General features: G+C 51.0%; 1 protein-coding gene and 1 pseudogene across 3 annotated transcripts in view; both read left to right on the top strand.

The window, feature by feature from the left end:
* Window positions 1-830: 830 nt before the first annotated feature.
* Window positions 831-12,489, top strand: part of SSBP3 (single stranded DNA binding protein 3) — a 153,580-nt gene continuing 141,921 nt past the window's right edge. The window contains exons 1-4 of one of the 3 annotated variants that reach the window (XM_039887039.1): window positions 831-1,010; window positions 1,985-2,057; window positions 2,281-2,342; window positions 4,952-5,036. In XM_039887039.1, coding sequence (XP_039742973.1) covers window positions 955-1,010; window positions 1,985-2,057; window positions 2,281-2,342; window positions 4,952-5,036 — 276 coding nt within the window. In that variant the 5' untranslated portion in view covers window positions 831-954. The remainder of the gene's footprint in view (window positions 1,011-1,984; window positions 2,058-2,280; window positions 2,343-4,951; window positions 5,037-12,489) is intronic. The other 2 variants (XM_039887056.1, XM_039887046.1) reach the window with 2 other exon arrangements.
* On the top strand, window positions 9,295-9,413 carry LOC120581535 (uncharacterized; annotated as a pseudogene).

Genomic DNA, 12,489 nt, shown 5'->3' with positions numbered 1-12,489 from the left:
AGGGAGGACCGGGGGCGGGGCGGCCGGCGGGTGGGGGGCCGGGCTGGAGTCTGGGGAGGGGGTGGGGGGAGCCCAGGGGAGGCATGAGGGGGAGGGGGAGACAGGGCTGGGCCGGCGCGGGCCGCAGCGGGGGGAGGTGAGGGGCAGATAAGGAATAGGGACGTGGCGGGAGGGAGCCGGCGGCGCTCGGCTTGGGGGTCCGCGCCCCCTCCCCTCCAACGCTGCCGCAGCGCCCCCCCGCTCTTCGCCGCGGAGAGCGCTTGTCAAACCCGCTCCTCGCTGTGGCTGGGAGACCGGAGCTCCCGCACCCCGATTCGTGTCCCCGCCCCACATCTACAGAAAAGAGAGGCTAGCGCCCCCGGATACCCCCGGTCCGTCGGCAAGACCAAGGGTAGCGGCTCGGTGGAGGCGGCCGCAGCGAGGACTGCCGCGGCTGGGCGCTGACAGGGCGTCCCTCCCGGACCGCCCCGGGCCCGCCCCCGCGCGCGGATTGGTGGGGCTGGCTATCAATCGCGGGACGTTGACGCCCGCCTCGCTCCCTCGCCCGGGTAGCCACGTTCGGTTGAGCTCCAAGTAGACCAGCGGCAGCGGCGGCGACAGCGGTGCCGGAGGCGCAGAGGGCGGCGCAGGCGGGCGGGCGCGCGAGCGAGCCAGCGGGCAGCCGGGCCGGCGGGCTAGCGGCGGCGGCGGCACCGGCACCCCAGGCCGAGCCGGCGCGGGAGGAGTTCCAGGGCGATGGGGCCGCGGCCGGGGCTGACGCTTTGACAGCTGGAAAGAGCGCGGAGCCAGCGCCTGGGGGGGAGGGTGGGGAGTGCGGCGAGGAGAGCGCGAGCGAGCGAGCGAGCGGGCGAGCGCCGGGGAGGGGGCCGGGAGCTAGGGGCAGCTCGGGAGCAGCCGGAGCGGTAGCGGCGGCGGCGGCGGCGGCGAGGCTCTGCGCCCTCTTCTCCGCAGACCATGTTTGCCAAAGGCAAAGGCTCAGCGGTGCCCTCGGACGGGCAGGCTCGAGAAAAGTAAGCCCTATTTTCCAAGTGGCCGCCGGGCTGCGGGCGGGCGGTGGGAGGCAGGTGGGCGGGCGGGGGCTGCTGCGCCCCAAGCCCCGGCGCCGCCTGCCTGGCAGGGTCTCTGAGGCCGTAGCGGGCGGCGTGGGAGAGCCCATTGTTGGGAGCCGGCGGAGGTTGGGGCATCGGGGAAGGGGCGGTGGGGAACGCCGCCGAGGGAGGGGGCGCTTGGTGGCCCGTGGGGCGTGCCGGGCGCGGGAGCCCGCGGTGAGCGGTGGGCGAGGTCCCGCGAGCGAGCCGGGGCGCTCACCGCGGTGGCCGCACTTTGCCCACCGGGCGCGGGCAGGGGGCGCGTGGCTTCTGCATCCCCGAAGGCTCCTTTTGTCCGCCCGCGGCGTGAGGAGTGCGTGCCGGGGGCTTTGTTCGGCCCGGAGCGCTCTCCCTTCCCTGCCCTCGGCTTCGCCGTCGGCCCCGTACCCTCCGGGGCGCCGGGCTGGGCAGGGACAGGGGCCCGGCTTGGTCCTAGGCTTGGGGGACAGTTGTTTGGTGGGAGGTGGTGAGGGCGGCGCTTTGCTGCCCTCTCCAGAGCTCACCGAGCACCACGGAGTCCAGGACTGAGTCCCCGGACCCTCAAAGCTGGAGAGAGTGTGGCAAGGAGTGGGTCTGGAAAAGGAGGGAGGCTCTGGGGTCGGGTGGCTTGCGAGTTTGAGACACCTAAGTGGGTTTGGCCCCGACACCACTTGGAAGTTCAAGTTTGGGGGCTGCTCTCTAGGCCCCCACGGCGTGCGATAACGCTTCCCCTGGTACCCACCTCTTAACTGCTTGCACCCGCGGCCCCGGGGCCGAGCTAGCTGCTTACCTCTGTTTGGGGCCACAATGGGACAGCGCAGACAGGGCTGGAAACCGGCAAGCAAGGTTCAGGAGCGATCGCCCCGTGTGTTCTGATGCCTTTCCTCTCTCTCTGTGCCCCCCTGCCTACTTTTCAGGTTAGCTTTATACGTCTACGAATATTTACTGCACGTAGGAGCACAGAAATCTGCACAGACCTTCTTGTCGGAGGTGAGTGGAACTTCCCCCATCATCCAATTTCTTGACACCCCCTCCTCCCCACTATTCTTAGAGCCTTTGTTTTCAGGAGCAGCCACTGTGGCCACCATTTTGAATTTTTATCACCTTTTGGCATTTATTGTTAGTTGGTCTTCACAGCCTTTTGGCTTTGGGAAGCCCCCAGCCCACCCCTCCCCTCTGCTCCTCTAAGCTGTCTCTGCTTTCTCCTTTCCAGATTCGATGGGAAAAAAACATCACGTTGGGAGAACCGCCTGGGTTTTTGCACTCATGGTGGTGGTAAGTTTGTGTGATAGTTTTGTGTTTGTGTTTGTTTTGTTTTGCGTCCCGGGTCCAAGTGAACAAAGACGGGAGGAGGCCCCCCCGTGTATTAGTCTCAGCATTGCACAGTACAGGGCACCTCTGGGCATTCAAACTAGGACTGGTGAGGGACGAAAAGAGCAGAAGAGGCTAGCGCCTAAAGTTTTTGCCTCCTCTTTACCCTCTTGTTGAGAACCTACTAAATTGTGCCTGGTGTGTGGATAGAAACTCCTTACTTTTCCATCTCACTCTGGGCCACTGGGCAGGCTTGAAAAAACTTTGAAGGATTTTTGTCAGTTTTGCATGCTGCTTTAATTAGAGGGGGTGGGGGCGGGGCGCGGTGAGGGGATTCCAGGTCTGTTTTACAAACTGGCCTGTCTTTTCTTTTTTTCTACTATGAGCTCAAAACCTTGAGAGAGAGAATCTATTCTGGCCTTTTCCAGGCACCCTGAGAAAAGGCAAGAAGGGGCTGCCACTTCCTTTAAAGATACTGATTCAGACTGACTGGACCTTTCTCTCCTCTGTGGGCCCTGCCCCCACCCCCAGCATCCCTAAAACCACAGAGTTTCATTTTACGGAGAACTTTGACTGGTTGGCATTGACCTCTCAGTCTGCCTGTAGTTGGCAGTTAGGGGCTCTCTTATTTGTGACCCTCTCCCGGGCCCCTCAGCCTGGCTGGTGGGGGACCAACTCAGCTGGTGTAGGTTTGCAGCAGGCAGGAGGGAGACTTAGGGTCAGTGGGAGCTAGTCGCAGTGCCCTTAAGACTTGGGTGTTTTGTGGAACTGATCAGTGCAGTCTTTGACATCCTTTTGAAAAGAAAAAGAAAGCAGAGTGGCTTTTGATATTTTGGTAGAGTTCAGGAAAACGGAGTGCCCCGTCTTGGGATCTTAGCACGTTTACCTGACCGCCAGCTCGAGTTACTGTTTCAAGTCTCTTTGAAATGTGGGGTGGGGATGGGGTGTGAAGTGTCTGTTCTAACTTGTGCAGGGAAAATAAGTTTTTAATTACTTCTGCCAACCTCGAAACTGCCAGTGTTAGAGGCATTTGGTGTGGTGTAAGACTTCTACCTGCTGGAGAGGGTGATAGGTTTACTGTGGTTGTTTTTGGAGATGAGTGTGTGGATGGGGTTGGCCAGTCTGACCATCATGGGTTTTGCAGAAACCTAGGCTTATGAGTCTGAGTTACTTAGAAGGGGCTGGGGAGTTTATAGTGTTAGAAATCTTTAGTGTGTGGAGGAGTTAATCAAATATGTGCAGCTTCAGAGGACAGAAAGGAATGTTCTTCAGCCCCCCTCTGCAGCTAGTAGAAGTCCCTGATTTTCCTGTTCTATCCATAATCTCCCCGGAACTTATCCAGCCTGTCTGCTGTGCCCGGCTTAGGCCGTGGTGCCTCTGGCTGTGGTCTTGGTAGTTACAAGTTGCCTTATATGATTTGATATTGAGCAAATGACCAGCGTTTTGGGGGTGGGAGGAAGGGGTGGAGCTGATCTAGAGATGCTGCATTATTCATACACCTTGAGCGAGATGCTTGTCTGATGACTGGCAGAGCTGGCAGTTGAGATGGTTTTTTCTGTGCTGTATGTTTTGTGATGGGGACAGGAGCACTGACCAGGTTTCGGACTTCCTCTCTGGTGCCCATTTTACCCTTCAATCAGTTCCCAGCTCCGGACCTTGGGTTTCTGACCTGGAGAGAGTTTCTAAGGCTCCTTGTTAATACAGTGACTACCTCATGTTTGCACAGGGTTTTACTGGTTGACAAAGGACTTGTATGTCTGTTCTCCTGTTATACCAAGAGGTGGAGTGATCATACAAAATCATGGAGGGGGATATCTTGGGCTCCCACTCCTCAGATCCCCCTTTTTGCTGCACAGGTGCCTTTCTGAGGAGGGCTCTCTATTTCAATATGACAGGACAAGATACTGGGTTGACCTTTGGCTAATTGACACATATTCTTTGGTGGGCAGGGGTGGAGTGATTCTTGTGTGGAATACTTTGGGGGAGGGCCTGGCTGAGGTGGGAGGAGTTGAGGGTATGAGATCCTGGGTTAAGAACCTATAGGTTCCCTTTACTGCCCAATTTGCTGCACGTATGAATCATAGTCCTGACTTTGACAATTTAATCTTTTTACTAAATGCAGCCATTTTGGGTTGAGTGGGGATGGGGAACAGTGAAAGGAGCACAGATGAGGCAGGCATGGATTTTCATTCAGAGTCCTACTTGTCCTGTCTGGGCATCCGTGAGTGGGTTGTACTAACCTGTCCATGCTTCCATGCCTCCTGTATAAAGTGGGGATAAATCACCCATCTTACAGTGCTGTGGTAGTCACAAGCAGAATCATGGGTGTGAGGCATCCGACATATAGTAGGTGCCTGATAGATGAGAACTATTACTCTTATTACAAATGGCTGGCTTGCCAGAAGAGGTTAGGTCCATTTGTTTTCTAGGCTGAGTTTGCCCAATGAAGGCTGGAAAGGTAGGGTTGAGCCTTTGGGAGACCTGGTGCTATTAGCACCGTGCATTGTGCGCTTGCCATTGTATACACAAGTCATAATTAGTAACCCGATCTTATTTTATTTTTCAACTTGCAGCGTATTTTGGGACCTTTACTGTGCAGCTCCTGAAAGGCGAGACACTTGTGAACATTCAAGTGAAGCAAAAGCCTTTCATGATTACGTGAGTAACAAAATTTTAATCCTGGCAATAATTACAGGGTTGGATAGCTCTAACTTCTTTAGGACCAAAAGCAAATACATGGCCAGTTGGCAGTGGGTTTTGTTTTTTCCTTGCCTTTCTTTCTTTGCCCACCTCCTCGCTTCCCTCGCCCCGTATCCTTCTCCAGCAGCGTTCTAACTTGGTGAACGGTATTTCGTGATGTTGTAATTATGCAAAAGAGCATAGATATCTATCTGGAGAATTAAGTGGTGTTGTGTAGGATCAACCATGTGAGGTTTATGTTCAGAGTGGACAGTTAACTGGGAGGGGCCTTTGCCTCTTTGGTGTTGGCTTAAGGAAAAAAATGAACCACAACCCCCCAAAAAGCAAATATGAAACTTGTGTTTTGGAGTAGAAGGGGTATTGAGCACAAATTTGTTGAAATGGACTCCCGTATTACTTTTCAGGGAGTGATCTTTCAAATTATGTTTTGGGGTGTGTGTGTGCGTGTTTGGTGGGGGCTCATGTTCTGTCTACTAAGATGATGTTTACTTTGAGGTCCTTGGCTGGTTCATAATACTGTGTTCAAAATACTCTTGTGAAGGTAGTTAATTTCATTATGTTGTAGTGCTTTCTATCCTATCATTCATTCTTTATCTGGATGAGTTTCTTAAGATGAAACGCTTATAAGAGACATGTCTGCCGCATGTCCATCTCCAGTGCCAGCCCATCTCAAAAGAAAATTGGACTCTAAACTTGAGTTGGAGTCAGACTTTATGATCAGCTGTAACAGGTTAGGATCTTCTGGGGAAGATGGAAGGGGAAGTGTCGGAAGATCTTCCTGGCCTCCTTTTAGTCCTGTTGGCCTTGAGACAGTTAAGTGTGTATGTATGTGTGCCTGTGTGCGCACACGTGCATGTAAGAGGTCGAACTATTTCGTCTTGTACTTATGCATGAAGTGGGGAGGAATGGTCCCCAAGCCCCAAGCTCTGGGGAATGGAGGTTGGTTTCTTAAACGTCATCAGGGCCCACCCACTTGGCCAGGCCATCTGCGTCCCCTGCATGCAGAGTTTGAAACTGGCCTAGGAGACCAGAACCCATCTGGTTGAGTTTCACAAGTGGTCAAATCCCATTACCATGAATATCTTATGGTGAAAATTTTCTCTGTAATAAGAGGAGTTAGAGACTCAGCTGGAGGCTGCCTGGTTTTGAGAATATTCAATGTGATGAAATTCTGCTATGACTGAAAAGTGAATGCCCTTGGAGTGGAATGCTGAGGAAATTGACCAGTTCTTGTGTCCCCTCTAGGGCTGAAAAAAGAGAAACTGGCAGATGATATTTATGGCCTGGTAAACTTTTTGTAGTGAAAGGTGAGGTGACTGGTTCCACTTGTGATGCGGTTCTTCTGGGAAAATCTGTGGTGGTGATCATAGGGTTTTCTGAGCTGGAGGTCGGGGAGGAGGCTAAGAGGTACATTAGCCATAGAAAAATAGTTGGTGAATTTGACCTTTCTACCTAGTAGAAGTCTTGTGCCTTTTTTTTTTTTAAAACCTATGGATGGTCAATTCTTGTACGGCAAGTCTTTGACTGCTGTCTATGCAAATGGTTTTATTTTAGAGTTGGGGATGGGTAGGCATGCCTATTTTAAGTCAATCTCTTGATATAGGTAGTTTGTGTTATTTTTTGGAGGTATCGTTCAGAGACATTAATGATTTTTAACTAAGTTTAATACTGTAGTAAATAATGTGAGACACTGGGAATTTGTGGTTTGGTCTGCCACCTTGAAACTATGGTGGCTGGGAAAGCTTGCATGGGTCGGCTTTCAGTAATTTGTTAAGGAATGGCAGCTGAATTGTGTAGAGATTGCTGAGGTTGGCATGGACATTTAGAAGATGCTATGAAGAAATGAGGTTACACTGATTGAGGCCCAGGATTCACAGATTTTAGGATTAAAACCCTTTTTTCTGGATTGGGATCCACTTCCTGTACGTGAGTCAGGTCATGTGGGAGGAGGAATGGAATGATGAATGGGGACAGGAAGGGAACGTCAGTTCTGAAGGAGTTAAGAGATAGCACTGAGTTGTAGGGGTGACATAAAACTAAAAGATAAAGAAATTAAATATATAAGAAAACTAAGAAAAGGAAACCTTTTTGTTTTTCTCAAGTCTTCATGTGTTCTGTCTATTTTCATGGCTACTATCTACTTAGCACTCATTCCTTCTTGCTAGTATTATTGCTATAGCCTCTTTCTGGACTTCTTTCCTCTTGCCTGCAAAGCAAGTCTATTTTACCCACTCACATCCTGTTCATCTTTTAAGTTCTCCTTCGTGGAGGACTTTTATGATTGTTTTCTGCGCACTCTGATTGCTCCTCAATCTCAGTGTCTAAAAACCTACACAAAGGCTCTGTTGGAGGCTTTCCGTGTGCTGGGCCCCTGTGCGGAGTGCTGTAGGTTCAGTGACCCTGTAGAGAAGGCATGTTAACTTTCTGTTGCAGATGGAGAAAATGAGGCACAGAGAGGTTACTTCACAGCCTACTTCACAGCCTGTAGGTGGTAGAATTAGGATCTCAACACAAGTCGTAACTGATTCCAGAATCAGTGTTCCTGACCTCACTAAGGCTCAGCCTCACAGGTTCGTGGCATCATTTGTCCACACCTATTCTGACTCACTTATCATTCAGGTTTGTCTTTCCAACCACAGCTTATTAATTTTTTCCATGCCAGAGACCATTCATCCACAGAACTATTCATCTCTGTAGCTCCCACAATACCTTGCACATAGTAGGCACACATGCTAATTGAATAAGGAGATAAAGAACTGTGAGTAAGAAAAAATAGGTAATTTGGGGTCAGTGAGCAACCTGGTCTGGAATAGCCCATGGAATACTGGACCATATTCTTTCAGTGACTTCATTTTTGCTAGGTCATCTTGAGCCAGGTGATTTAATGTCGGTTAACTAGTTACCTTAAATCCTTTTTAGAAGATAAAATGGAGCGTGAATGAGAGTATGCAGTGACTGGCCTTTTGGTTTTGATCAAGGAGATTCAGAGGTTTTCACGGTTTGTGGGGGAGTCTGTGCAGCCCAGACTTGGTACTTGGTACCTTGGGGGGTAGTAAATAGTCAGTGGTTGCAGGGCAGGGATGAGGAGGGAGCACCTGGTTCTTCTGGACTTGAAAGGACCTCTGTCCATCAGGAAGAGCCTGGTCTCAGCTTTCTTGGGGAAATGATTTTTTGTTCTTGCAAGTTGTCTCTCCTTCCTGATGGATCAGGGTGACATTAAAGGCTCTTCTCAGGTCAAGGCCAGGCTGTAGGGCTTGGAATGAAGCAGGTGACTCAGCTGGGAGGTTGTTTAAATTTTCTTTGAATTGATGAGTTTTTATTTGAGTCACAGTCTATTTTCCCCCACACATCTGGCGACTTCAGGTTTCTTGGCTCATTGTTATAAGCCAGAGTGCCCTGATGTTGACCACATACAACGGGGAGCGGTACCCGGAGTGGACTTTTCTGAGAAATTGGTTTGTCTTAAGTCAGAAGAGCCCTAAGGCCATGAGAAGCAGCTCACAGGGACCCTGCCTGAGGTCCTCTTGCTGTTCTCCTCTGGCCAGAGTAGTACTCAAGAATATTGATGAGAGCCCTTGGGGTCCCCTTGGGTTTGGGTCCCCTTGGGTTTTCTTAGGTGCTGTTGTCTGGGTCCTGGCCGTTTGTAGAGTAGACACTCCGAACTGCCAGCTGTGTCTCTCACTGCGGGCCCAGTGGTGTCCTGGTGATCTCAACATTGACCTCCTCCAGGGTCTGTGCGGTTGGTAGAAGTGTCTTTGGAGCCTCCTCAACTACCAGCAGCCCTTTCCATCTCTGTGGTAGCTAATTTTGTGTTTTCCTTTTGGTGGCAAGAAATGAGTAGGTAAGACCCTGAGGTGGCGTCTGAGCAGGAGCGCTGGCTAGAAGCGATGGTTCCTGCACTGTTCACGTTGCTGAACTTTTCATAATGCTTTTTCAGTATGTGACTGTGGTTTGGCCTCACCGCTGCCTCGTTGGTCAGATTTTATTAAGTCTCATCCCCATTTTCTAGATGAGGGAACCTGAGGCCTGGAGTTTAGATGGTTTGTCCAAGGGCACTTAGCCAGGGGGTGGCAGAGCTGGGACTAGGCCGCGGTCTATTAGTCTTCCTCTGAGCTTATGATAACACTCATTTGATACAGAATCCCTGAAAAACAGAGGGAAGGTGTTTGCATCTGACCAGAAGTGTGCCTATATTCTCTGCTAAATTCACCGAAGGGTCTACGGCCATGCCACCTTGAATGTGCCCGATCTTGTCTGATCTTGGAATCGAAGCAGGGTCGGGCCTGGTTAGTACTTGGATGGGAGACTACCTAGGAATACCAGGTGCTGTAGGCACTAAAAAAAAAAAAAGATAAATGAAAGAAAGAAAGAGAGAGAGAAAGAGAGAGAAATTCGCTGAAGAAACGAATTTAGCAGAGAATTAAACTGAAGTTCCTGAAAGATGAATTGCAGAGTCACTGGCAGAGGTGGGACCTGAGCTCTGGGAAGGGAGTTTGTTATGATGCAGTGGCTCTTTGGGCAGGGAAAATGTTATAAAAGCTATGACTTTGCCTTCCAGAAAAAATATGTGTTCCCACTAAGGAGACTTTGTATATGATTCAGGAGGTTCATGGACTGCTGTCCCAAATCCCAAGCCCCTTTGTGATCCTCAGTGATGAAGAACTTGGGATGAGTAGTGGACATGGAGTCCCATGACCTTGGCGAGTCTTGGGCCTCAATTTCTCTGCTCTGAAGACCTCTTGTGAGCAGTTGTGAGCCCCTGATTCAATCTCCCTCTGTGGGGTTGGCTCCCTTACTCCTGTGCTCCCACCCAGCAGGATCCTGCTGACCCCTCCACTTCTTGCTGTGAGCCTGTGTCTCCAGGAAGGTTGATTAGATAGGAAAGTGCCCCAGAGTCCTAGGCGTGTATGAGAATGGAGGTATTTGTGGCTCAGTGGCAGGGGTTCAGTGCGTGTCCTTGGTGGGTTTGAAATAGCAAAGTGATATTTGAGAGGGCTCTCCTTGGATGTGCTGAGCTGAGGTTCCTGCCAGGTGGGGAGTGTCCACGTTTGCCCGAGACTTTTGGGGGCAGGAGCATGAGAGGGTGGCAGTACGGGCAGGAATGGGAGAAGGCTGTAGCTGGACGCTGGGTAGCTGGGGGAGTGCTCTCCTCCGCGATAAGCTAGCCTAGCTATCTGCCTAGAGGTCCTGGCAAGTTTGTGGCGTTGCCTTTGGCTCTGACCCTTGGCACCCTTGTGTGGCAGATTATGAAAACAAAACACACACAGTTGTTTCTTTCTCCACTCCCTTTGGAGCTTAGACTTTGTGTTGAGTCCTTTCTTCGGGCTCCCCCACCCCATTTGCTGCAATTCCTCTTAACCCCAGAGGCTGCCAGACTCCTCCATCGGTAGCTAATTAAACACTAAATGAGTAACTGGAATTGCATTTTGCTAGGACCTGGGTAATGCAGCCACCTTAATGGGTTTCAAGTGGCAGCAAGACCCCAAATTGCAAATCCTTGCCCTTTATTTCAAGGCAGGAGGTGGGGCGGGGGGAGTGGTGGGGACCCAAACAAAGTTTTTGGCAGTGGTCACTTCATTTGAACTCCAAGACCAGCCGTGCGCACCAGTCTTTGCATAATGCCATCTTTGTTAGCTAAGCATTTGCAAACTTGGACTGAGCGCTAGCTCTGTGTCAGCCACCGCTCTGAGGGAGCCAGGAGACACCCAGTTCTCCCTGCAGTGTAGCGTCCCTTGGGCCATATTAATTTTCCAGGGGAAGCAGGTTCTCTAGTGGGGACGTCAGGTCCGAGCCACTTTTCCCCCTTCCCTTGACCTTCTCTCCTCTGCGTGTGAGTGTGTGTACACTTAAATCATAAGAGGGAGAAGTGGAAGAGAGGTGTGTGTACTTGAGGTCCTGTCAGCCAAGATAACAGAAATGTTACACTAGCCGTAGCCTTTATTATAGCGTCTACGGTTTAGAGTATTTAGAAAAATTAATCTTTTTTAGCTTGGTAATAATTCTGACCATGGCACGAGTGCATTAGACGATTCACATAAACTTCTTTAATACATGTTGCTGGGAGCTTACAGCAGACAGACAATAATAACTGTTTTTGATTCGCCAGGGTAATGGGGTTTTCTGTAGTCTTGGCGAGATGAGTTTTAGGCATGTTTCTCTCCGTGTTACGCTTTTCTTTTCCTTGAATCCTCTGGATTTTGAAGGGTTGGGGCTCTGAGTGGTGGCTAGGATGCACACCTGAGTTCCAGTCCCTACTCTGTCATTTCTCGACAGGGCAGACTTTTGGATCCTCAGTTTCCCCATCGTTGGATAGGGAAATGGTGGTTCTTTTGTGTGGTTGTCATAAGTGTCAAGTAGTAGTGTATATGGAAAATACATGTCTCTCTGTGGCTAGAGAATTTGTTTCCTTTCTCATTATAGCCTTAAATTTTTTCCCCAAAACTTTGAATATCGTGGAGACAACAGCATATTTTCCTGGGAGAGCAAGTTGACCCTAGGGAACTGGACACTTGAATTTTCCATGATGCCCTCTGGTGCCTGGGCTCCCCGGATGTGTCGTGGATTCTTCCCTCCACACCAGCCATCTTGTCTCACCCCCACACCCCTGCACGGGACAGAGCAGGCATCCTGCCACAGGCTGGCACTGATAAGTACTCCCCTGAGATATCTGTGTCCCTTATCTGTGTTGTACAGAGTGGTCCTGTCCCACTCCCACATGTGGCTGCCACATAGCTAAATAGTGAGACCCAAAGGGCTGGCGACTTGGCATCAGCAGAAATCTGAATTCACATTTCGATTTCATACCTTTTGTTAGTGTGTGTGTGCGGGGGGCGGGGGGAGGCTTCACTTCTTAAGGTCTGTTTCTCAGCTGTGAAACAGGCACAAAGGGCGGTTCTGCTCAGCCCACTGTGGGAGTGGCCGTGAGAAAAGGCACAAGGAAAGCTGCTGTGCTGTGAAGTGCTGTATAAATGCTTACAGGGACAGCAGGATTGAAAGCCCCTGAGTCAGGGTCTTGTCATGGCTTGCTTTGGGTGTATGCTGTCTTAGCTGGCCTTGGGCTTCACCTGACTTTCTGATTGAGTGAGGGGCCTAAAGGAGAAGGCGAGCTTGGGAAAGGTCCACAGGATGTTGGTTCTGGGTACATCGGCTGCTTTCTCTTTTGACTTCCTAAGGTGAGCCCGAGACCTTGATCAGCTGGTCCCCAGACCAGGCAGGAGCAGAACATACATATTAGTTTTGAGGTGTTAAGCCCGATCACTGCCTGCTCTGCTCATTGTCTAGTTGAAGAGGTAGATGCAGGTCAGGATGTGATAAGTGCTTAAGAACAGTTGTGCAGAATGATGTTGTTCTTTGGAGCGATGGACAGGTTGTGGGGGTAGGTAAACAGTTCTACCCCCGTTAGAGGCTGGGA

This window comes from Pteropus medius, unplaced genomic scaffold (assembly GCF_902729225.1).
Source record: "Pteropus medius unplaced genomic scaffold, Ma_sr-lr_union100, whole genome shotgun sequence".
In the NCBI taxonomy this organism is placed as follows: Eukaryota; Metazoa; Chordata; class Mammalia; order Chiroptera; family Pteropodidae; genus Pteropus; species Pteropus medius.
Note: the sequence above shows the minus strand (reverse complement) of the source record. Positions and strands in the feature narration are given on the sequence as shown.